The sequence below is a fragment of the Pleuronectes platessa genome, chromosome 6 (assembly GCF_947347685.1).
Source record: "Pleuronectes platessa chromosome 6, fPlePla1.1, whole genome shotgun sequence".
Lineage (NCBI taxonomy): Eukaryota > Metazoa > Chordata > Actinopteri > Pleuronectiformes > Pleuronectidae > Pleuronectes > Pleuronectes platessa.
This window is the reverse complement of record NC_070631.1, coordinates 19,816,967-19,843,825: the sequence shown is the minus strand read 5'-3', so window position 1 is coordinate 19,843,825 and position 26,859 is coordinate 19,816,967. Positions and strand designations below refer to the sequence as shown.

At 44.1% G+C, this 26,859-nt stretch overlaps 1 protein-coding gene and 1 long non-coding RNA gene across 2 annotated transcripts in view; one reads left to right on the top strand and one right to left on the bottom strand.

The window, feature by feature from the left end:
* Positions 1-26,859, bottom strand: part of nphp4 (nephronophthisis 4) — a 161,149-nt gene that overhangs the window by 79,281 nt on the left and 55,009 nt on the right. Inside the window, exon 8 of the mRNA XM_053425872.1 lies at positions 17,675-17,810. Within this exon, the coding sequence (XP_053281847.1) occupies positions 17,675-17,810 (136 nt within the window). The remainder of the gene's footprint in view (positions 1-17,674; positions 17,811-26,859) is intronic.
* On the top strand, positions 20,379-20,646 carry LOC128443119 (uncharacterized). The gene is made up of 2 exons (XR_008338948.1): positions 20,379-20,436; positions 20,521-20,646. It is a non-coding gene; the product is annotated as an uncharacterized LOC128443119 (long non-coding RNA).

The following is a 26,859-nucleotide window of genomic DNA, read 5'->3' as shown; positions in this document are numbered from 1 at the left end:
TTCAAAGCCAGTGAGAAAAATTCACATTATGCGTGTAATCCTTGTACATAAACAGTCCGCGATGTTTGGAGGCGCACATGAGCTTAACAAATATAACGTGCAGGGCCTTGATTATGTGATGGCGGGGATCAATGTTACCTCACCGGGGGGGCCGTGGTGGTTTGGTGGCATTGTGGTACGGAGCGAGCGCTGAAGGAGGTAGTTAGCTGATGTATGCACACGCTAGGGCTCAAGGACTCCAGTGAGGGGAAGGTTGCCTCGAGGGTCAGAAGCATCGACTCACTCTGGTCACCACAGTAACTCGGTGAGTCTTAATCAATTGCAAGGCCTGCTGGTGACTGGGGGGAGACATCAAATCGATGATATTACATTACAGTGGGTATAAAGTATGACTTCACTTGCACTGTTTTGGGCAGGAAGCATTTGAGGTAATTGAGGAATAAGCCATTTGGACTAATATTGCTTTTAGAAGTGTTTGCTTATTGTGTCAAGATGTATTTCTGCATAATATAAATGAGAAGATATGAAGCTACTAATGTTTTAAAGCAACACTACGTAAGTTTTACTGAGCAACAGAGCCCTCTGCAGCCACATGAGGTGATTTATGTAGAGAAAAAGAACTGAACCCACTCGCTGAACTGGATCACAACTGAACAGTAGATCTTAACCATGATCTCCTTCTTCCTGAACCAGAAGAGCTGTAATAATACAACAATTTCTGTTTAGAATTCTTGATATTTTAAAGTTTCTTTGCAGAATCTTGGACTTAGATGCTGGTTTTAACTGATCTATAGTCTGGCATCTTGAACAGCTCGGTATCTTGCCCTTGCTTGGCCTGATTCTGGCAAGTTATGCTGAAACTATCAGTAAGTTGCACACTTCCCACAGGACATTGTGTCTGTTCACCAAAGTTACAAAGAGCAAGAACAGAAGTTAAGGCTGAGGAGTGGGAATGAAAGCAACACCATACTACCTATTCATAGTCAGCGTTCAATCAAGCAGATTTTGAAGCTGCTGTTTCAAGGTAAAATAGAAAATGTGGCATAGTGTTGCTTTTAACTTGCATGGCTGCCATTTCCTGAGCTCTTCTTTGGACCTGTCTGCAAAAAGAAGACTGTTCACTGTTTTGGGCAGGAAACCCTTTGAGTTGATGAAGAATTTGCCTTTGGGATTTAATTATTTCTTTCTTAAATTTTGTTTCTTATTAAGTGACTGCAGTGGCGCCGGTGATTTTGCAGTAGAGGTCGAATGATCAGTTTTGGCAAAGTGTGAACACTCTGTTGATTTGAGCCTTAATGGCTATATTTAAAATAAGAGCCATTAACTTTAACTCAGAGAGCAGCCAAGCACTTGTTTCAATAATGCACCAGGGAGAGAAAATAGAAACAGTAACCTGAGGCAAAAGCAAGGAAGCAACCAACTTTTTCATAAAATGGCACTCAAAACAATAACAGGAGATGTCATCGCACACATAAATGCTCCGAGCGGCAACGCGTTTCCGCTATTGGGGGAATCTATCAACCTTGTTAAGAAGTGTAGAATGTCATGCTGCAGCACTTTCAAACAAATAAAAAAATGGGATTGTGTGTTTTCAACATACTACTTCGCGAAAACAAAGATCTCAGGTCTGTAAACTGCTGCTAGAAAATAATTTTGAGAAAAGGATTATCAAAAAGGTAGAAAAGGAGTTCTGCACATCAACCTGAGCCGAACCTGCACTTCAGACAAGAGGAACTGGAAGCAGAGACACAACCAGTTCACCACCTCTTATTAGACAGGTAACAAAGTCTGAAACACTTTTTCTTATTCATAAAATATAACAAATTGTAGGAAGAGCTCCCAGTTTGTCCTATTAAGTCAAAATATAAAAAAGCAACATTTTTGAAAAGCTGGGATAAAGCAGTTTGCAGGGACATAGTTTAAAGTTGAAAGCAAATGCCAAGACATTCAGCGACTCAGGGCTTTCTGGAGTACAGCAGGAATTAATCCTAAATTAGGAGGATGTGAGCATTGATGGGAGACGGAGTCTGACAGTTATTGCTATTACTGCAGTCTGCTGGGCTGTTCATGTCATTATTTTAGCTAAGGCCCTGTGACAGGCACCGGCCCACAGCTCCCACTACTTATGCCCCACAATGAGAAGCCCTGGAGGAAGTGAGGGAACAGGCACAGAGATCATTAACTCAAGAGCAGTAAACCATTCACATTTTCATCCATCTGCCCAAGTGGTCCAAACGAACCCAGCAGGTTACTGCGCTCTCTCCAGCTCACCCAGCCTTGATAAGGCTTTGAAAGAATCGTGCCCAGGCTCAGATCTAACTTTTAAGTTCTAGGAGTTATTGCTCTTCCAAAAAAAAAAGATCATTAATGCAGTACAAGTGTTAAATACATATTTAATGAACAAATCATTTAATTCAGTACTGAAGACGTTTATTGTGGAACACTTTTTAAAGAAGTTGTTATATAATGTAGTGAAATGTTTTAGAACTACTGGAATATTTTGTCTTTTGGCTGGTTTTAAGGATTTTCAGATAAGCCATATTACCTAACCCATTTTATATAAGGATTGAATACGGTTATTATTAATTCATAACTTTACAGATGTTAGCATCTCTTGACTCATTTTCAGTCATGAACTCTGGAGATTGTCTGGAGAACTGAGTTTGCTCAGACGCATTCACAACAACAGAGAAATCACTGGAGCTAGTGGGGGGGGAGAGAGAGACAGGAAGTTACATATGAATTCCACTGCGGAGATCACATGCTTTTGCTAAGAGCACATCGACACCAGCGTCGGGTCTTATCAACAAAAGTTCCTTTCACATCTTCTACGTGTAAGGCTCTGCTTTTCATCTTGAGATATTTTTGTTCTTTTTGTATTTTTTTGTTTGCGTCTTAGAAATGTCACGCCCACTCGCTTGGGGTGAATCCTCAGAGAATCTCCTGCTGTGTTCTCACATGGGCTCATTCACACATTATCCAGAGCTTCTACAAGGGGCCTGGCAGATAGAACTCCTGTTCAGATCGTACAGACGGGAACATCTCAGCAAATATTGCAAGAATTGCAGTGAAATCTTTAACAAAGGTTCACAGACCATTAGATGATCCTTCTGTCTGAACTGACCCCCTGACTTTTCCTCTTGTGCAATCAGCCGGCTGGCATTTTAGTTACAGAGTAAAAGGCCATGAAATTTCATACAGATATCTTTTCTGTTCAGCAGGAATTGTTATTACTTCGGGGACCACTTAACATTTCCTCTAGAGCCATTAAAGGGTCAACATTTAATTCCTCTCAATACTTTTGGTTATTACCAAATACCCACCAAACTAATGGCATCCCATCAGCCTGAGTGAGACTACTTGGTGTAGAAGTTTAAAAAAAGGTTAGCATGCTAACGTATAAAACTAAGATCTTGAATATGTACTCTACCAAATTACCACTTTACAGTTACATCATCATACTTTCGATCTCATTGATCCACCTTAGAACCTGCTCAATTGTAATCAGCATTACAGCCATCGTTGCCTTGTCTTTTACAGTGCAATGAATGTTGCCGCAAATTAAATGAAGATATAGAACTTGTGAGATAAAGCAGTAATTTTCCAATTTGAAACAATAGGGATGCATTTAACTGAGAGCAGTAATATTAAGTTCCTGATATGATTATTAATCCGCCCATCAAAGCAACAGATCATACATTCCTCCTCAGGCGAAAATGAAAATCACCTGCAGATGAAGATGAAGATGAGGATAATGATAATGTGAACGATGGAAAACGACTTCCAAATCACAGACTGAAAGTAAATGACATTAGGAGCACGTCAGAGTTGTAGGGCAACAACTTTTTCCATTTAAAACCTGTCAACATCGTGTGTCAACACAATAACTCATCCTCCTTACGTTGTCAAATTAATCTTGTGATGATATTTTCACCGTCGATGAGAGTGATGATTTTAAATCAAAGCTCTGTCAAATGTAGAGTGAGCGTGTATAAATCTGGTTCTGCACGTGCATCTGATTTGACATTTTGCCAATATAGGAAGCATCATCCACATACCAGAGCAGGTTTGACCCAACCAGCTTAACATGCTATGAACGAGAAGAAAGATCACTGAAGTCAATTAATTTTTTTCAAAATAAATTCATAAAGAAATACATAAATGGGCTATTAAAGATCTAAATGTAATGTCCATGTTTATTGCCTTCTGTTAAATCATTTAATGCAATAGAGTGGAAGCTGGAGGGCAGAAAGGACTGCAGCTTTACCAACAGACAAACTCTAATGACTTCGGGCAAATGCACAATAACAAATGTTTCAGTCAAATGCCTTTGCATGAAAAAAAATCATTATCACTAAAGGATACAGACTGACATTCAAATCACAAATGAAGTCGTATTTTCCTTACAAACATTAAAAGAGGTGTGTTTGTGTATCTGCTGTAGTTGTATGTGCAACAGTCGGCAACTAAATAAAAGTTTTCTTCAGCTGCCTTGGTCTCAAATAGCTCTAAATGAAAATCATTCAAGTCTGTGCTGGAGCTACCTTGCATTGAAGCAGGGTCTCAGTCTGAGGGGGCCATCCACATAGGACCATTAGATGGGCAAACCTCATCGCCACTGCCTCCCTATAGCTGCTAGGCCAATGCATTCGTTTGGAGAAGGATGGCACTGCTGGCAGCCACTGACAGGGTAAGACTCACTCTGGGCTTATCGTAGGGGGAGATTGATGCACATCTCAGTGGGGGGAGAGCTGACATTCATTTTAATTAGGCAGGCGAAATATTGTCTCTGCGGCATGTCGCCTCCCTTGCCTTATCCTCCACTTCTCTTCTTGTTGCAAGAAAAGAAGAGGGGCCTCCAGGGAGCACTGACCTCCAGAATAGGCCACAAATCAGCTAAATATATCACTTCTGAATCCTGATGACATTACTGCGCTTAAGATGTTTGATTAACATTTCATTAACATTTGAATGACATTTCAAATCAGAAACAAACAAAAAAATAGAGCTGATGTCGTTGAGCTCGTCATGTGATGCCAAAGACACATAGAAATCCAGGGAGGGGTGGGTGAGGTTCAGGATTGGTGTTACAGTAAAGAGGGGATTTTAATGAGATTGTGAAGAGTGTCACAAGATGCTTTTCATTCAGCAAACATCATTAAAGCCTGCACAGGCCCACACCAGCTGCACACAAACACACACGATGTCCACCGAGCCACACAGAACCAGCCACTTAAGGGAAGTCACGGGGAAAACACACACAACAATCTATACGGCATGTACCTGTCAGTGAGCCAATTAAAATCCAAACAAGAGTCTCTTTGGCACAGAGGAGAAGACGTACACCAACACCTTTAATAAGTCCACCCGCTACCCATGTCACTGCTGTCTGCGCCACGTACTGTTTATCCTCCGTCCCCCTGGCAGTGACATCTGAGACAGAGCACGTAATAAAGACGTAGTTTAGAGAGTGATATTTGTTCTATAGCTCAACTACTGTAGAAGCTTGTCTAACACCACATGCCTGAGCAGGTTTCTCAGCCGCCTCACTAAGCCGTTGGTCAAGAGTTACAAACATGGAGGTAATATTTATTTGGAAATTTCAATCCGAGAAACACTTGTTCCCATTTTAAAAGCCTTTGCTCTAGTGGTGGCTAGTGTGATAAAAGGATAAAGAACAGATGTATGTGAGCTCAAGAGCACAACAAACATTGTCTGATCTTACATGTATTACTGATTATACTTAAAGAAGGAGCAGACTAGCTCCATCCTACGATACAATAACACACTGTTCTTTTCAGGTCTGTCAGATTGAATATCAGTGGTGAGGATGTTGACTCATTTGCCTCAGACATGTAGCTTGAACATCTGTATATTAGCACATTATCATGTATGTAGCCATTTAGGGCATCAGATGAGATCCATTAACAATGTTCTGGCTTGATCTAACAAAAGTAAGCTGGATGAGCATGCTAGCGACAGCTGATCTAATCTGTTAATGACAGTTGTCATTTCAGTCAACAATCTTGACTGTGGATGGGTAGAAGAGACAATCCTGCTTTTGTCTAACACCTTCTGAAACAGCTGCTCAGGGTGTTGGGCCCAGCTCACTTGACGACACATGTTAATGAAAGGATAACTTAAATGACTGCCCTGCGGCTGTATGCCTCCACCAACCTATGAAGTTTCAGTCTACATTAGGGCTGCAACAACGAATCGATAAAATCGATAAAAAACGATTACTAAAAGCGTTGCCAACGATTTTAGTCATCGATTCGTTGAGTCGCGCGATTAATACGTCACTCGTAGGCGCAGAACTGTTTACTGACGCCGGCAGGTACATGCTTCATGCGCGTCCACAGCGAGCCTACAAGCGCTTTAGTGTTTGCGACCACTGCTTTTATTTTTGGACATAAAAGATGGCGGAGGGGGTTCGACCGAAATCATCCAAAGTGTGGGAGCACTTCACACTGCATAAAACTAAAAAGTGTGTTTGTTGCAATCTTTGCAAAAGCGAAATGGCGTGGCACGGAAGCACCACGGTAATGATACAACACCTCAAAAGAAAACATGTCGGAGTCATCCATGACGAGGAAGGGGGCTCGACAGCAGGGTAAGTCAATACAAAAGCTCACATTTATTCCGTTTTCAAGTAAGAACATGCAACATCTACTCTCTCTCGTTTGGTGTGTTAATGTATTCGTTATCCAGCTTTACAAGCATGAAACGTTTATTAAACTAACGTAAGCGTTAGCTGGTGTGTGTGTGTGTGTGTGTGTGTGTGTGTGTGTGTGTGTGTGTGTGTGTGTGTGTGTGTGTGTGTGTGTGTGTGTGTCGGGGTGTCTGTTACTTTATTTTTTTAAAGCACTTACAGCTTAATCTGTAAATTACTAAAAACGATCTTACTTACATAATAAACTTACATACTACATTTTACTTAAACCTCCATGAGTGTAAATAAATAAAATAAATAAATAAATCATTATTATAAAAATGTGTATTGTCTGTAATTGATCTTTGGGTTACTTACTGGCCTCAACATAACAGTATTAATAACTAAAACAATGAGGCATATTAATTTTATTTAAATCGTGCTGTTTTACATACTTACTAATATTAACTTTGTCATTGCAGAAAAAAACAACCAACAATGAGTGGCTTCCTGATAACCGCGTTAATGTCAATGTTAATGTTCGAACAAATACAGTGTGGACAGATTGGTAGTTTGCATTTTTCTTTATTTTTTATAATTTATTTATTGTTCTAACAGAAAACCTCAGTTTGTTCACTTTATAAAAGAAAGTAGCCTTTTCATTTTTTGTATTTATATATACATATAAAAATGTATATCATACATTGTATTTTATTTTGTGTTCCATTTTTATTATTATTTAATATGACTTAATAGCTCAGGGACGTTGAAGCAATAACCTGTTATTTTTTCACTTTTCACTTCATTCTACTGTGAATTTATGTTCTGTTTTTATGTTCAGAAAGTAATGTTCAGTTTTTTAATAAAGATGCGGCAATTACAAATGTTTCTATTTTTATCCGATTCATCGATTAATCGAAAAAATAATCGACCGATTAATCGATTATTAAAATAATCATTAGTTGCAGCCCTAGTCTACATGTTAGGTCCCCCTGACATTTGGCTACTGAAATCTAATCAATTAATCTTTGAGTCCAAGTGAAGATTGGTCTAAATTTGAAGGAATATCCCAAAGGCAGACTTGATATATCATTTTCAAGAGGCCATATTTTGTGAGGTCACCATGATATTGAACTTTTAACCTTTATCCACCCAAATCTAAACAGCTAATCTATGAGTCTAAGTTAACATTTGGGCCAAATTTTCAAGAATCATCTCGATGCGTTCTTATGATAAACAGTAGAAAAACAGGAAGCGGGAAAGAAAGCGAGACCTCAAAGAGCATTGCGGCTGAACCGCACCTGAAACGCAGCCGGTGTGGCAGGTCTGATCTGGTAACAAGGGTGTGAAGCACTCTTGAGATATAATGTTCACAAGATTGGGATGGAAAGCCAACCCGACAACATTATTGTATAAAAATGGAACCACATGTTTCTAGCATAAACACAAAGACGGGTTGGAATTCTTGCTATGGCTTAAATGACGAGCTCAAGTTCCTCACCATTATGCTTTTTTGGCAGCTTTTTGCGAATGTTCTGCTCCGAAGGTGAAATTCACTGACTTTGTTTCTCACATATGCTCATCGTTCTTTGAGCTCTTTATAGCATATAATAAATGGGCTTGCTGCCAAACTTGATCACATGTCTGCATATATCCATATGAGGGCTTAGAAAAGGGTAAAGCATTAAGTATGTTTAAAGGTCACGCAATAATGGCTAGACTTCCTCAGAGGCTCAGTAATGGACTGTGCCACTCAACAAGCCTAGGCAGGGTCAAAGGTAGCACAACATGAAAATATGATGCGGGGGACATATTCATTACTGGTAGCACACTGGCCCAAACCATTTCAGTACATGACACATATCAAAACTGTCAACATCCTTTTTCTGCAACACAAGTTTGCTGTTGTGTAAGAACTCAGGAGAGAGTAGCCAATTACTGTTTCGAGAATGTCTGACAGTCTCTCAGCATCAGAAGGGTGGTCAGTGTGAGGTTGCAACCCAGTATTCCCTCCCAACATGTCCCTCTCTTCCCCCTCTGTCTATTCATCTATCCTTCCGAGGATGTGACCTACGAGAAGTCACTCATTCGCCGTGTCGGTGTTTCGGATGACTGCAGCTGTCACGCCTCCTGACAAATTGTTTGCCGGCAAAAAAAGGCAACGTCATATGAGCCAGCAGTGCCTCCTGCCTTGATTCTCCCCGGACCAGCCCCCTCCATTAGCGATGAGCTACTGCTTGTCAGCACAGGAAAGGCAGACAACAATAGGCCCCATCGTCTTGCATTAAGCCGCGTGCGACTGTATTACACGGCTCAATTGATGAGCGGTGCCAGGCGCTGGTTGAGGAGAGGCAGGGATTGGCAGGAACGGATGGGGCGGAGAAGTCTCAGATCAAGTTACAGCGCGGCTAAATTGGCAATGACAGATCACAATTAGGAGAGTTCTCGTCGCCTCACATCAGCTGTCAGTGACCCAAGTATTCTCGAGTGAGTAAATTATGTACTGGGGAAGGTGTTCTCAGTGGATAACTGAATGGATGATGGGCCATGATGGCTACCGTTTTTTTCCCGTTAGTCAAATCGATCAGTATGTCAAGGAGATGAGAGAGGAGCGATTACAAAGGTCAAACAAATATTTGATAAGTATTCTTATCAATAACCTTGTTTCCTAGAGGAGGAGCCTGTGATAGGGCTCATGTTGTCACTGTTGATAAATAGAAAAAGGAAATTATTGTATGATAAGTTTCTTAAAAATACCTCTGTTCGCTTCCAAAGAATCTAGTTATGTTGACCTTGACATGATAACATATGGTTGCATATGGGTGGGGATGAAACTGTTAAAGGACCGTCTATGGCCTTTATCTTTCTTGGGCTCTTCCTTGACTCATGGGACCAGATGCATCATTGCAGGCTCAAGGCAAAAACTCTGTCGACACACAAAGATAGAAATATGCAAAGGAATTGTTTTCACCAGATGAATGAAGTCGTGCTCGATGGTTGTTTCATAAATCTCAGTTAATGTGGAGCTGAGCCGACACGCGCAAGACTGTGTTCCACTTTCGAGGCAAATGGCCGTATATCATACAGCTAGGCCCAACAGAGCCACAGTGGCTGCTGTTATGTATGAATGTTGCACACAACAGACATTTTGATGAAGCGATCACATGTAGACCATCATGAGCAGCTTTCACTGATCGATCATAGTGAAGGTAAATTGTGTTTAGAGCGCTAACTTCACAAAAAGCAAACTGATGAATGAAACTCCTCCAGACTAAAGACGCACACTCTGTGAAAACCACTGAATACAGACAGTGATTCTTAGAGGGGGATGTTGCCGTTGAGCTTTTAAATGTCATCATTGCTGTGAATAAAATAAAAAAACATTGCATTCCATTCCAGGAGGCAGTAATCTCCCAGGACAACGTCTTAAAATCTGGGCAAAAGAAACAACCACAAGAGAGGAGAAACCCAAGTTGTGTCACAGGTAGTTCGCTTTAAATGACTTAAAAAATGTTAATAATAATAATACCTTGAGTTATACCACAAATCAATAAAGTACATAAGGGAATAGTAAAGTAACAATAGAGTGAGATATTTTGTGGAATCACAATTACCCAGAGTAACAGTGAGCTGACAAACTAATTGCAGCTGTGGAGCATACGTTCAACCTGCTTTTCTTTTCCATCCACAGCTGCTTCAGCTCCATTATCCTTCTACTCTTCAAGTCTTCCTCAGTAGCAGAGTGATGTGGAAACAAGTCTGCAGCGAACACGGGTGGATAGACTTCCCCTGTGTGCAGCCCATCGAGGCATAAGCACCGAGAGGGATGCTGGCTAATGCAATAGAGCCCTCGATAAGAAAGGGAGAAGAGACTGAGAGGATAAAAGAGAACCAAACTACGAAAAAGGAGAGGAAAGGACAGGAAGTGGACATGGCACAAGAAAAGTTGATTATTAGAAGTTCGTTGAACCCAGACCCCAGCTGAGAACAGCCTATCAGACAAATCCCCAGTTCCTCTCCTCTCCCTAGCCCCCTTCATTTAAACTGTGATCTCCATCTGTCTGACTTCTGCTAAGGACCATGAATAAATTCCGATCAAAGGCTCTGAGAGGGAGACAGTGTGCGAGAGAGTGACCCAATCATAACTCAAAATCAAATAATACCAAAGAGCACAAGTGACGACACTGCAAGGTTTTCATTCCGCATGACCGAAGGCAGTGGGAGCAATGGGATTTTGAAAAAGGAGGCCATCCTTGTTCTTTGTCTTACGACGAGGAGCAGTCAAGCTTTTTAACACGGTGAGGAGGAGACGTGGGCCGCCTCAGAGCATCGAGGGATTGCCTCTGTGTTGCAGTGGAATGTTTTGAGAGAGAGCTCGACAAAATAGTTCTACTCTTCTCATCCACCTTAGCCCCCTCAGAATACATCAAAAGACATAATTCTATTTAATCAGAGGAGCGAACAACAGAACAGGCGCACTGAACCCATCCAAGCACAAAGGAGGTGAGGCACAAGACGCTCCCCTCAAGTTGCACTACACAGCGCCATCTAGTGGCGATGCACGCAGTCAGAGGCAGCGAAACATGGGACATGATAGAAAAATGATAGAAAACAGGTTTAGTACAATCCATTATACAGTAGTCTTAATGGCCCGCTCATGGTTGAATCCGCAAACCTACAATAATAATACACAATAAGTGCACAAGGCATTTGTTTGTGCCCATTGCTCCTCTGCAACATGTGTACAATTATTATTATTGAAACCATTCTGCAGAATGACACAATATATTCAATTTAAATACATCCTTTGTACTTTAATCTCCTTTTATTGTCATTTATCATTCCTACATAAGTCTTTACTTGCTATTATCCTATGTTTCTATAATATATTATGTATTTCATAATATTTATTATTTTTTTCACATTGTATTAAGTTGATTAACCAACATTTATATTTTTCAGGTACAACTTAACAGCCTTTAACTTCTACACCTTCAGCTTTTAAGACCACACAAAATACATCTGCAGCGTGTGTGACGAGACTGTGAAGAAACACCTGGAATGATTGAGAAGAGATTACGCCAAGACTCAGCCATGATGATGTAGTAGAGCGTTGGAATATGTTACACTCAGCGAGTATTTTTTACTTCTAATACTTCAAGCATATTCAAAAGTACTTTCTCACTCCTACTTATGAAAAAGATTTGAGGCATTTTTACTTGGGTATGTTTTGTCATATTTATCTATTTTTGCTTAAACTTCAGTCAAGTATTTGAGTAACTTCTCCACCAGTGAATCACACATTGTACAAACATGCAAGTTGTTGTCTTTAGCTCTAAATAAACAAATGTCTTTTGTAGTCTGTCACTTTGCTGAATAAAAATCATTACTGATTTAAATTGTACACATTGTACATCGCCATCACATTTCATTTGTTCATGCATTCACTTTCTACCAGCCTTTGCTATATAACAAAATGTGGTGTCATTTTCAGACCCTGCCTCGCCCTCCTGACCTTTCACCTGTTCTTTATGTATTTATTCTGTCAGATTCTATGATTCACACCTTTGCAGACTTCTCGACTGTTTTCGGGGGTTTCCCCTCTGCCTGCTCCTTTTGACGTGTGTCTCTGCCTGTGCCCTGACCTCAACCACAGTTTGCCCTTGCCTTCTTCTGCCAGCAGAGCCAAAATAAAGGTGAGGATTTTTGAACTATTACCATTGTCTCCGAGTTGTGCTATTGAATCCTTCTAAACCTGAGCTGTGACACATTGCATTAATACACATTCATGTGCAGTGGCCCAAGGCACTGCACATGAATGTGTATATAGCTGTCTAATTTAAATGTACTGGGGCTTTTTCAGTGTATTGTTTACTCTCCTCTAATACTTATATCTGTGAATATATATCTTTGTAATTGTGATTTATGGTGTAATTCTACTTATTTTTCTTTACTCAGAAGTAAACTTATTTATCTTTATTTTTGTTGCAGCTGTTAAACAGATTTTCTCACTTGGAGTCAATGCCGTGTTAGATTAAAATGTAATACTGCAATGAATAGCTATATTTAAAGTATTGATGTGTTGTTATTTTTTGTCTAAATGGTGTTAGAAAATAGACCAAAGTCCTAGGCCAAAGCCTCTGGTGCATTTCTAAGAATATAACTTATTCATAAGATATATAAACAACATCGATGAGTGTTTTCTCAGGTGGTTTAAGTTTCAGCAGAGCTCTACAAGGGCCTGAGAGGTTTTACAGGGATCAGATATGAACCTCGACGTTTATGGTTCACAGGTGGTGTCAGGTGGTGTCAAGTGGTGTCAAAATGCTGTTGACAGCGGCCTGACCTAAAGCCACACATCTTAGTTCAACACAGCCATAACACCTCGGAAGCATGACATCTCTGAAAGCCGTGACATAGTGCACAGACACGTGCACAGAAATGTACACAGACAGGTGCACATGTTCATCTTGGTGGTGAAGGACGCACACACTTAGGGTAGCAGTCGGCTGATTAAGGAGCCTTCCTCGAGATGTAGTGGGCGGCTGTGTGAGATTTCGGGTGTCACGGCTGCTGCCGTCTTCAATACGTCTTCTTACGTCTATGAAAGGCGTATCAGTCAACACCCAAGAGAGATCGGGCTCTGAGTTAACACTCACAAAATAACATATGCGCACATCAGCAGCGCACAAACTCCCAATCTGCTTTCCCATACACAGGCAGAAATTACCCTCTACCTGCTAAATATCCTATCCGTCATCTCATCAAACATTCATGGCAGAGAAGGTGTTGAAGTCGAGTGTGGTACCAGATCTTTTTTGTCACCCACACAACAGTTTTTTCGCTTTGCTATTCTGGGATGATGACAGACATCAGTTTGATGGTTCTAACAGGGTTTATTAGACTTTCTCAACTTGGATACAACTTTTTCCAATAAAGGCAACAATCCCGTCAGGTGCAAGAATGTTCTCAGTGAAACTCCTGGCAATCTGTCTGTCTAACAGCTTCACAGAGATCTTGTGTGCGAGGCCAACATTTTGGACTGGGGTAGCATAGGTGTACTAGAAAAGCTCATAAAGTGTCCAAAATGGAAAGCATTCATCCCCGGTGGAGAATGAATATGCACACAACTTTATGCAGCAGGTTTATTAATCTCTAGTGCAAGTTAACACTTCAGCTTTATAACTTCTTTCCCAACCAGCCCACCATCTGCTTTCTTCCAACTTCAAAAGAAGCCACTTTAAAAACCGTATGTCAATTTGGATTGGAAATGTAGTATACAATATGACAGTATTGTAACTGGCTTTTGTCTGCAATGGCAATGGATACGCTTGGCATTCGCTCCAGAGTTAAATGACTCTGCAGTAAACAACGGTTTGAATCGGCTCCGATCGGCAGTGATGTAAACGTGACATCCAGGAGAACAAGCTAATTTGACGATTCAGCAAGGTGAGACTGACTCAGTTGTCGGCACGCTTGTTAAGTTGAACATGACACAAGGGAGGGGGGGGGGGGGGGGTAAGAGAGAGAGAGACAGAGAGAACCACCATAGGCAAACTTCTCGACTGGCAATGATAAAGGAGTCAAATGGCAATTCTTAAGCAGACTAGCTGCATTTAAAAAACCTGCGGGTACCTGCTAATTTTGGTGTAAAAGGGTTATCAACAGATGACATTAATCTCTGCTCTTCAGTCGTGAAAATAACAGTCTTTGGTGATTATGAGTCTGAGGAGAGTCATTGAAAACAGTAAAGTCGAGTTTCAGAGACAAACTGCATCCAGAAAAGACTGTGATGAGCTAATCCTCATTAGTTTCAAGCTCTTTGTGTAAAAACTGTTGTTTATCACATATACAATCCATTATGTGACAACAGGTCTGTCGAGTAAACACTCTCATCCATGGAAAGGGGAGAGGGGGGGGCTGTCTATTTCAACAGACTAAGAAAAGAACGAACGGATACACTAATGCAAATGTGCCGTGGTGCTCTGGTGACCGAGTGGCTGCTTGTTTTTCTGCTGCTTTTAATTGGTGATCGTGTGACCCCCTGCCTGTGTAAAGGACAACATGCAGTAACACAATGAGAGCCCAGCCTTGGCATGCATTACGTGTTGAAGGCTCGCCCACGCACCTAATTACAACAGTCTTTCTGTGGAATTCCACACCAAGAGCGCTTGTTAAGTGGTGCGGCTTGAATTTAGAAATTGTTCCCCCCCGCGGATGTGTTGACTGTGTCAGCGTGCAACAGGTGCTCGCTGCTGGTCTGTTTGATTCAGAGAGACAGTGGTTGCACAAATTGGAATTAAACAATCACATTAGCATGATTTTAAACTCTTCTGACATGTCTCTGAAAAAACATTTACTGGTCATCGTCACACAGAACTCTAAGCTATGAGCTGCTCATAATATCGACAAATATCTCACTTATATTCAATCCGCCTCTTAAAAAAATGGCACTGAAAAAAAAATCAGGGATAATTATAAAATGTTTGATTCAAGCCTAAACCTTACTGAAGGATATTGGATCAACCAATCAGAACAAAGGGGCGGGTCAACTGTAAATGACAGACGGCCCGAAAAACTCGTCAGCAACATCTATTACAGTGGGCTGCAGTATGAGAGGAAATGAGAACAATTGTCTGTCCTGTGAGACAACATATTTAAATCGAGCTTGTCCTGAAAAAGCTGCCGCACCAGCACTGACAGGAATGATTGTACAGTCGACCTACAGGAATTAAGTAGTGATGCCCATAGGCTGTGTAGAGTCAGGTCGAGTTATTTAAATACTCCACAATCACAAATTTGCCCTCAGGGGACTTGTGTACAGCGTCGGGCATCTTCTAACCTTGAGGCCTTTACACACCAGGGACATGACAACTAAACAAAGCAAAAGTTGGAAATATCTGCTTGTGAATATTTTTCGCATAACTACAATTCACACTGAGAGCAAGGCGCATTTGTGAGAGCTTCAACACTTGCTCAATAAACATCACAATTTATTTGCAACGGCGCATTGTTTAGAGGAAATTATGGATTTAACATCATCCTGTGATAAGGATCTTTAGTAATTAAGTCAGTAAATTTGATTTAGTGTAGCACCTTTCCCAGAGCAAAGCCACAAAATGCTTTACATAATTATATTAACGCTATAAAAGTAGTGATAAAAAATAAATATAGGCAACAGAAGGACAATAAAAATGTATGTTTTCAAACACTATATCGCACAAAGCGGGACAAAGGTCAGTTTGAATTAATGGGGATTCAGCTCTGTTCTTCTTCTTCTTTTTTTTCTGGTCACTTGAAAAGAGAGAAGGGGAATTGTGGGTAATGCAATTTGGAGAAAGAGAAGAAGAGTTACAGGGTCGGTAGCTCAACCAATCTGCAGAAAGTCGAGGATGTCTGTGGGACAGTTGAGGTCCTGCTGCGTATGCTAGAGCCGCATCTGAGGAGGCAGTGGATCAGACCAGGATCCTCTTCACCCAGAGAAGCGTCTGATAGTCTATCTGCAGGTTGTCGTATAGTTTGAATTACAATATTGCACAGTGATTGTGTGCTGGCTTTATTTGCAGCGGAAAAGCTCTGAATTGTTGTGCTGAGAAAAACAAGTCAATTATTAAACACAAGGAAAAAAGCCTTGTGTAAAGATATTTAGACCCTGGAGTTAAAGCTTACTAGTCATTGCCTCTTAGTTACTTACTGTAGCCAGCAAATCCTGTGGTGGTGTGAGACCAAAAGCAACAGCGATTGGCTGAGACAGCTGCCAGTCAGGACAACAGGCTCCAATACAAATACGCTTTTAGAATGAAGGACCTCACAATAAGACGTAGATAACCCTCCACATGACAGATGTGTGGATAAACAGGTGGGATCAGAGACAGAATGAGTTTTGGTTAAATCATCATGATTTGCTTTGTTCTTATCTGGTTGCTTCATTTAGCCGAGTGAACTTGTGTGTTTGCTGCGGTGTTCTAGTAGCCTGGATGCCAGACGAACTTAGCCCCGCCCCCAACAATTTGGTCGGGCAGTTCGGTCTGGAGTTAGCCTGGATGCCTGACGAACTTAGCCCCGCCCACAACAATTTGGTCGGGCAGTTCGGTCTGGAGTCGCTCCATTGGGAAAAAATTATGGCCCGACCGGGCCAACCAGATTGTCAGGGCGGGCTTTATACGATGATTGACAGATGATCAATGGTAACGTAATCAACCACGTCATCAAAGTGCCCCTGGGTTGAATTCGTTTTCAACAAACATGCCTGCCGCTGGCGAGCTGAGATGTGTAGATGCTGCCATTGAGTCTGTTTTAGAAGACATCGACAGCACATTCAGTTTGAAAGAGGAACACAGAACGTGGAGGCTACGCCAAAGCACCGCGCTAATCCCTATCACCCCGGCGCTTGGCTGTTCACAACGGACACTGAAGCGACGCTGAACCGCCGGGCAGCGCTAATAATATCACCCGTTGATCCAGTAGTTCGCTGCACGGCTTTGTGCCAGTCACACCGGAGGCTGAAGCACCGCGCTGCGTCAAGGCTGCCTCGCGGTGCTTCAGCCTCCGGTGTGACCGGCACAAAGTTTTAACATGGGAGTGGATGGGAGCCAGCTGTTATTTAAGGCTTGGCGCTGCGCTGAAGCGTCCGGTGTGAGCCCGGGTTAGTAAATAACTCACAATGCGTTGCTTAGCATACGTCACATACTACGTTGCTCTGATTGGTTGTAGGTCTATCCAATTGAGCGAAGAGGAATTTTACTTCCTGGTCAGTTGAAACACGCCCCATAATTTTTTCCCAATGGAGCGACTCCAGACCGAACTTCCCGACCAAATTGTTGTGGGCGGGGCTAAATTCGTCTGGCATCCAGGCTAGTGTTCTAGTACATCCCTTTAAAGATCTGTTTAAAGAGTTTTAAACTTTAAAATGAAAAGATCATTTAGGTTGGTGCTTCTTTATCTGAGAAGTGGGTTTTCAGGCTGGGACCTGAGTGAGGGTTGATATTCGGTCCTCTAGGCGTCGTTGTGCATCCCTCTTACCATAGTCTCGCGCCCAATCGGAGCGGAGAAGACATGCTCCAGCTGGAAGACAATTGCCAAGGCCTGATGATTGGTCATCTTGAGCTCCAGGCTGCTGCGAAGGCCCAGAATCTGAGGGAGTGGTGAGGTTGCAGAGCTGAGGAGAGAGTGAAGACAGACACATATAATGAGTGAAGGGTGGGTTATAAGACAGACCAAAGAAAAGAAGCAATGATCGGACGCCTTAGAGAAGACATCTTATGCTCACATTCAGATCCTGAATTCTTATTTGCTGCAGCTCCTCTTTTAGCTTCTGTCTCTTTAAGCCCCCCCTCCCGAAAAAGGCCCAGTCTGCTGTCATTGCCTAATGTTGTGATTGGTCAACAACTTTCCCTTGACTGCGTTCAGCCCAAAAAAAAGCAGCGAAACAATAAAATGTTAACTGTGGTGCAATTATGGAACCTGGGAAGGCTGTTCTTGGCTTTCTTGCAAGAAAAAAATCCCTCAGAGGTAAAGACCATGTGTGTTAAATACTTGTTTAATACTTTAAAATAGACCAGATGCTACAGTCTCTCCCTTCTCCGTCTGAAATAGCTGCTCCTATCACCCTCAAATGATGTGAACATTGTTCGGATCAAACGGAATCCATTGTGTACACTGTCTATTTTATTACGTATGGGTTTATATACACTCAATGTTTATCGGGCAACACCTCTGACACACCCACCAGATGACAGAAAAGGAACCTCGATGCCTGTTGCACACTGTTTCGAGCAAACATGGACTACTCATGAGATATTTCAGTTTGGAAATTTACAGATCTTTTACATACACAAAATAAACTACATACATACTAGAGGAAAGAAAAACGAAAAAAGCATATTGTGTCTCCTTTAAAGTTATTCATAATAAAAAAATGACAACGTGTCAATAAAATGACAAGCGTCTTCGTCTTTTCATACAGTTTTTATTTTTTTTATTAAAAGGAAAAGGAAAATCAATGTGTTGGAGGATTTACACTCGTTTGCTAAATGTTCCCTGGCAAGCGCCGGCTTCCTGTGTGAGCCGCGGAACAGCGCTGTGGGTATTCGTCATTCACAGTTTGCATACACCATAGGCGGGAGCATACTGTGGACCGCTGGCGTGTCATGAGGTAGGGCAGAGCGCTTTTTCTTCCTCCGCTTCATGGACTCTCTGGGGAGTGGAACAGGCGAGCACTTCAGATTTCTCCTTTTTTCCTCTCTCTTTCTCTGCCTTCTGAAAGCACCAGGCGTAACACAGGCAGGACAGACTGTCGACTCTCTGTGGCAGCATCAAAAATAACCAAACAACTTGATTACTTCCTACACTGGTGTTATCATAAACCCAACCACTTTTAGACAAGCCCTGCCTTTTGTAATGAAACAAAGATGCAGAACGTACAGTTCGACGTGAGGCAATATGATGACAGTGATAATTATTGTCATTATTCATATAATAGCATAATTGAGCACTGATTGTTGGTTTGTATGTGATTGTATTGAATATTCATTTGCATGTTTGCGCACTCTTTCCCGTGCAAGTAACACTTAATCATCCACATAATTAGCACATGAGATAGTGTCTCATTTGAAGCAGCAAACACAATACATTTTGATTGAGACGAGGATCTGTGAGTCATCTGTTGAGTTATGTGGCATATTTTACTGGCGAGGCAGCGAGGTGAGAAAGCACCTCAGTTGTCTGTGCGTTAGTGACGTCGATCATGACGACCCAGGGGGAAAAAAACAGGAAGGAGAAGTCCTCTTTTGGTGACAGGAAAGGAGTAAAGGGCCCTTTTAAGCTTTTGTGGCTTATCCTGCGTGTTAAATTCCTGTTTCTACCTGCTGATTTTGGTGAAAAGAGGTATTGCTCAGATTGAGGAGAAAGTGTGGAGGAGTATCATAGACTACATCCTGCCTGTCTGCCATCGCTGGCTTCTGACAGCATGTAACAAGTAAATAGACTTAACGGCCTCACTTTACATTGCAATTCACATTCACCCACGTTCATATAAAGTCTTTGCTTTGTCGGACACCCACACTTCCCATTCACACAATTTGGCCAATTTGGCTTCCAGTGTCTTGCCCAAGGACACTTGGACATGCAAACTGGAGGAGCCCAGAATCAAATCATCAACCCTCACGACAAATGGAAGACCCACTTTACCTCCTGAGCCGCGGCAACCGGACAAACGTGTATGTGCACACCATTATGCTTTCAACCTATTTGGTATCTTGCAGATGCTGCTATCCTCATGGTGGTCATCACTAAGGCAAGACGGATTGAAAGAACAGTAAAGTATCAAAAATATGACAAGCCTTTTAAATGCTTCGTCTAATTGTATTTTGTTACAGCTGCTAATGAGCTTCTCCAAATCTCAAACCTTATCCAACTCCACTTCATCCTTCTGAAGCTCAACTGAATGTGTAAATATCATCCACACAACAGCATGACAGCGTAATTGAATGCTTTGTTGTGATAAACTCTTCCTATCAGCGACTGGGAGAAATATGCTTGTGTTCGAGGCGTTAAACACCAGCACGGTGTCACTGAAACAGAGGCTAAACTGTGAGGATTTGTGTAGTTGTTTGTTGTTTTCGTCTCTCCTCCCCTTCTCTGTTTCCCTTGGCAGGCTGTGAGCGCTAGGGGCATGGCTGGTTCCCTGCAGCGGACGAGGCGCACCTGCATTCCATCCCAATCATCCCCTCTATAAAGATCTGGTCCGCTCAACAGGCCGGCGCCAGATTATTCCATATATCATGGTAGTTGTTTCGCTGTTGCTCTCGACCTTCACGTTTCGTTTTGTTTTGTGGACTAAATTCCTGCTTCTTGCTTGCTTCACGCAGAACCTCCGTGTGCCTCTTCGCTCGGCTGTCCTCCTCGCCTCTCCGTGGATCCTCCAGCCAGCCTGCACCCTGCCGCTCCAGCCTGTACCTGCCTACACAGTCAATAAACTGTTACCTTTTTCACTACCTGCTCCTCCGTGTCTGCTTTGGGGTCCGAACACCACCACAAACCCTAACAGAATAATCTGGCCAAGAAAATGGACCTCGCAGACGCGGAGAAGTTCCGACAAGCTCTCACGTCCCAAGGAACCCGTGTGGGAATACACGAGAAGGCTTTGCACGAGGTGATGGAAACTCTCCAAACCCTCACCTCCAACGTGGCGCAGATCGGGGGTCGCATGGAACAGCTGACTACTCACCTCACCACGCTGACGGTCCCAGCTCCCCCTCCTGCTCCAGCTCCGGATCCCGCTCCAACACCTCCACCTGCTGCGTCCGCGGGCCCTCTTTCCACACAGTCCCGGGAGCCATTCATCCCCACGCCCGCCAGGTTTTCGGGACAGTTAGGTTCTGGCAGGGAATTTATTTATCAGTGCAATCTTGTTTTTGATCAACAGCCGTTCACCTACTCCACGGACAAGTCGCGGATTGCTTTTGTAATGAGTCTCCTGTCAGAGAAAGCCGCGGCTTGGGCCGTTGCCATCGCCCACAGTAATTCTCCAGCTTGTCTTTCTTTTTCCTCCTTCTCTGAGGAATTCCTTAAGATTTTTGACAACCCGCTGCGCAGCAGGGAGGCCAGTAGCCGGCTCCTGTCTCTTCGCCAGGGGAATAACTCCGTGGCGGCGCACTCAGTAGACTTCCGCATTCTCGCTATAGAGAGCAGGTGAGACGAGAAGGCACTGCAGGGGGTTTTTCTCAGGGGGCTCAGAGATGAAGTGAGGGATGAACTGGCCGCTCGTGATGAGACCACCTCGCTGGACGATCTTATTTCTTTATCTATAAGATTAGATAATCGTCTTCACGAGTGGCACAGGGAGAGATCCGGGAGGGTTGGCCACGCCCCTCCCGTGACTCGGACAATGAACCCCCTTTATCGGGGGTTTGCGCCCTCTCCGCTGCCTCAGGCAGGCTCCAGCAGGATTCCCCCGCGGATCGATCTTCCCCCCCTAAGCACGGAGGAGCCCATGCAGCTGGGGAGGACAAGACTCACTCCGAGAGAACGTCTACGTCGTCGTCTCAGCGGACTCTGTGTCTACTGTGGGCAGGACGGACACCTGCTGGAACACTGCCCGTCCCTACCAAAAGGGGGGCTCACCAACCACGGGAGGAGCATTGGTGAGCCATTCAGCTGTTGTTTCGTCGCCTCCCCGCCTTATCCTTAAAGGTATCATTTCATGGGCTCAGACCTCCCTGCCTATTTCTATTTTAGTTGACTCTGGGGCAGATGATAGTTTCATTGACTCTGATTTTGCTGCCCAGTCAGGAATCCCCTCTCAGCTCCTTCCTCACCCAAGGAAGGTGTTTGCACTGGATGGTAGGCTGCTTGCCCATGTCACTCATCACACTATTCCCATTTCTTTGCAACTTTCCGGTAACCATCATGAGGCTATTTCCTTTTTTTTGATCCCTTCTCCAAGTTCCCCAGTTGTGTTGGGTCTCCCGTGGTTAAAACTGCATAATCCCCACATAGACTGGATTACCGTCTCTATTACGAATTGGAGTTTATTTTGTCATTCACACTGCTTACGTTCTGCCATTCCTTCCACATTAGCCACCACACCTTCCCCTCCTAAACCAGTTGATCTCAGTCTCGTTCCTTCTGTTTATCACCACCTCCGGGAAGTATTCTGTAAAGATCGAGCTCTGTCTCTTCCGCCCCACAGACCGTATGACTGCGGCATTGACTTGATCTCTGGCGCCCCCTACCCATCCAGTAAACTGTACAATTTGTCCAAACCGGAAAGAGATGCCATGGAAAATATATTACGGATTCTTTGGCCACCGGACTCATTCGCCCCTCTTCTTCACCTTTAGGGGCAGGATTTTTTTTTGTTGAGAAGAAGGACAAGTCACTTCGCCCCTGCATCGATTTTAGGGGTCTTAATGACATCACTGTAAAGAACAAATACCCCCTTCCACTCATTGACTCTGCTTTTGGTCCCCTTCACAAAGCAACTATCTTTACCAAATTGGACCTCCGCAACGCATATCATTTGGTGAGGATTAGGGAGGGGGACGAGTGGAAGACAGGGTTTAACACTCCCCTGGGTCACTTCGAATACATGGTCATGCCCTTTGGCCTCACAAATGCCCCAGCTGTGTTCCAAACACTTATAAATGATGTGTTAAGGGATATGTTAAATTGTTTTGTATTCGTTTATCTGGATGACATTTTGATTTTTTCCCGTGACCTCCAGGAGCACGAACAACATGTAAATATTGTGTTGAAGAGGCTCCTGGAGAATAGACTCTATGTTAAGGCGGAAAAATGTGATTTTCACGTCTCCTCGGTTAGTTTTCTGGGGTTTATTGTGGAGAAGGGGCAGATCAAAGCCGACCCTGCCAAGGTTAAGGCAGTGGCCGAATGGCCCACTCCGACATCAAGAAAGCAACTTCAGCGATTTCTCGGGTTTGCCAATTTTTACCGCAGGTTTATCCGGGACTATAGCCGAGTTGCCACACCGCTTACCCAGCTGACTTCGGTTAAGATGCCGTTTATTTGGTCACCGGCTGCTGAGGGGGCTTTTGATCGTCTTAAATTATTATTTTCCTCTGCACCTGTGTTAATTCATCCTGACCCTAGTGTTCCGTTCGTGGTGGAGCTGGATGCCTCTGACTCCGGGGTGGGGGCTGTGCTCTCCCAACGCACCGTCTCTGACCAGAAGCAACACCCTTGTGCCTTCTTCTCCCGCCAACTCTCCCCTGCGGAGAAGAATTATGATGTGGGTAATCGGGAGCTGCTGGCGGTCGTGCTGGCGCTACAGGAATGGAGACACTGGCTTGAGGGTTCCACTCACCCATTCATAGTTTGGTCTGATCACAAAAATTTGTCTTACCTCCGTTCTGCCCGCAGGCTTAACTCGCGCCAGGCTCGATGGGCGTTGTTCCTGGGGCGTTTCAACTTTACGCTCACTTACCGACCGGGGTCGAAAAACATTAAGCCGGATGCGCTGTCACGTCAGTTTGCATCTCCTGTGGAGGACACATCCGGGAGCACCATTTTGCCATCCGCCTGTGTGGTGGAAGCAGCAGGATGGGAGATCGAAGGTGTGGTCCAGGGGGCCCTGAGGGATCAGCCAGCCCCACCAGGAGTTCCACCAAATCGGCTGTTTGTTCCCCAGGCGGTCAGGTCCCCAGTCCTTCAGTGGGGACACTCTTCCCGGATCGCCTGCCATCCTGGTTGTCGTCGGACCCTGGGCCTACTCCAACAGCGTTTTTGGTGGCCCTCCATGGCTGCTGATACTAGGGATTTCGTCGCAGCCTGTTCTGTCTGCGCCAGAAGCAAGGCTTCGCACCAGGCTCCTGCAGGGTTGCTGCGCCCCCTACCCATCCCGCACCTACCGTGGTCGCACATTGCTGTGGACTTCATCACGGGCCTTCCTCCCTCCGAAGGAAAGACAGTGGTGCTTACCATCGTGGACCGGTTCTCGAAGGCGGCTCATTTCATTCCCCTTGTGAAGTTGCCGTCCGCCCTCGAGACCGCCAACCTTCTTGTTGTTCACGTTTTTCGCCTTCATGGAATCCCAGTTGACATTGTCTCTGACAGGGGTCCGCAGTTCGCCGCCAGGACTTGGAAGACGTTCTGCCAGGCTTTGGGGGCGTCGGCCAGCCTTTCCTCTGGGTACCACCCTCAGACTAATGGCCAGACAGAACGGGCTAACCAGGATCTGGGGGCAGCCCTACGCTGTGTGACAGCGAAACACCCGGCTTCGTGGTCCACACACCTTCCCTGGATCGAATATGCACACAACTCCCTGATCTGCTCCGCCACAGGTATGTCCCCGTTTATGGCTATTAATGGGTATCAGCCTCCGCTCTTTCCCTCCCAGGAGACTGACGCGGCATCTTTGACACGCTCGTCGGGTTTGGCGCGAAGCCCGGGCAGCCCTCATCCGGACCTCTGCCCGCAATCAACGTATCGCCGACCGCCATCGCACACCTGCTCCGGATTACCGGCCAGGGCAGAAGGTTTGGTTGTCCTCTCGTGATCTGCCTCTACAGACAGAGTCCCGTAAATTGACCCCCAGATTCATTGGACCGTTTGTTATAGATCAGATCATTAATCCTTGTGCAGTTAAACTTAAGCTTCCCCCTTCTCTAAAAATTCACCCTACATTTCACGTTTCCCTCCTCAAGCCAGTGTCCTCAAGTCCTCTGTGCCCTCCAGCCGAGCCTCCTCCTCCCACCCTGAACATTGACGACCACCCGGCTTACACGGTTAATAAGATTTTGGATGTACGTCGGCGAGGCCGAGGATTCCAATATCTGGTGGATTGGGAGGGGTATGGGCCGGAGGAGAGACAGTGGATTTCCCGGTCATTGATCCTTGATCCCTCCATCCTCCGAGACTTTTACGCCCAGTTCCCGGATAGACCGGGTAGGCCGCCAGGAGGCGTCCCTTGAGGGGGGGGTACTGTGAGGATTTGTGTAGTTGTTTTTTGTTTTCGTCTCTCCTCCTCCCCTTCTCTGTTTCCCTTGGCAGGCTGTGAGCGCTAGGGGCGTGGCTGGTTCCCTGCAGCGGACGAGGCGCACCTGCATTCCATCCCAATCATCCCCTCTATAAAGATCTGGTCCGCTCAACAGGCCGGCGCCAGATTATTCCATATATCATGGTAGTTGTTTCGCTGTTGCTCTCGACCTTCACGTCTCGTTTTGTTTTGTGGATTAAATTCCTGCTTCTTGCTTGTTTCACGCAGAACCTCCGTGTGCCTCTTCGCTCGGCTGTCCTCCTCGCCTCTCCGTGGATCCTCCAGCCAGCCTGCACCCTGCCGCTCCAGCCTGTACCTGCCTACATAGTCAATAAACTGTTACCTTTTTCACTACCTGCTCCTCCGTGTCTGCTTTGGGGTCCGAACACCACCACAAACCCTAACACTAAACATTATTTTCACCCAAAGCTTTTCCACTCAATGGCTCACTGATGCACCTGGACAACTCATCGAAACAACACGGTCAGAGGTTTGCTCGCTCACAAAAGTTACATCCATCCAGTATCTGTACAGCTTATCCTTTGAGGGTCGTGGTGGGATGCTGGAGCCAATCCCAGTTGATATTGGGCGTGAGGCGGGGTACACCCTGGACAGGTCATCAGCATGTTGCATCAACATACAGAGACAAACCACCATTCACTATCATTCACACCTACGGTCAATTCAGCGTCTAACCCTTAACTGGTTAAACCACGTCTGCATGTCATTGAACTGTGGAGGAAGGCAGAGAAAACCTGTGCAGACGCAGGGAGAACATGCAACCTCCACACAGAAAGACGTCTTACTGTGACACTGAGTTAACATGGTGCGATGGGGTATTTTGACAAGTAGTATTCCAAGAGAAGAATGCATTACAAAAAATAAAGTACCGGAGGGGATCGGGCTTTTTTACAATTAGTAAAACCCCAGTGACCCAAGTGCAGATACTTCAAATTTCTCAAAATAAAGGGGCATGTCTTAACAATGTAATTCTACACCGAACAGTCTGGTTCATTGAAAGCAGATTCACTTCACTGAAGAAGCTCATCCATCTAATAAAATTAGATTTAGGATCACTGATGCATGGTAATGCAAAAGTGAAATTGTCACCCAATATCTCATGGAGCAGTTGGGGTGGAGTGATAGCTCCTTGAATGGTTATGAAGCGCCAAGATGCACTGGAATGTACTGGGAGGCTGTTTTATGAGTGTGGGAGTGCGTATGTTCTGGGATAGGATGTAATTTATGAGGCGGAGGCTGGGTTAGGACACAGGAGGCCTTATCAGCTATACAGCTTTTATTATTTGAGCAAGGTCAGAGGACAACTAACAAGGTCGCAAACGAGATATGAACATAATGTATTAGTTCCTGAAAGAAAGCGTTTTAAATATTAGTGTGTTAACCAGCTAACCTGTTAAAGACGTTATGTATTTTTGCAGAGATTATTTGGTTGTCTGCGACTTCACAAGATTCGGTGAATTTGATGAAGTCATAATGTTTGATCTATGCAGTGAACAATAAATTGGATAACAATTTTACTTTACTTTTATTTGGCCTTTTTTGTATTGGGAGGATAGAGCCACATTATAACTAAGAATGTATGTGCATGTACAGCCTTGCATGACATTACGCAGAAAAAGACGCGTTATAAACCTTAAAAATATGAAAAATGTATCAGAGTGGTAGTCATCATCAACCAGTACCCTGAGTT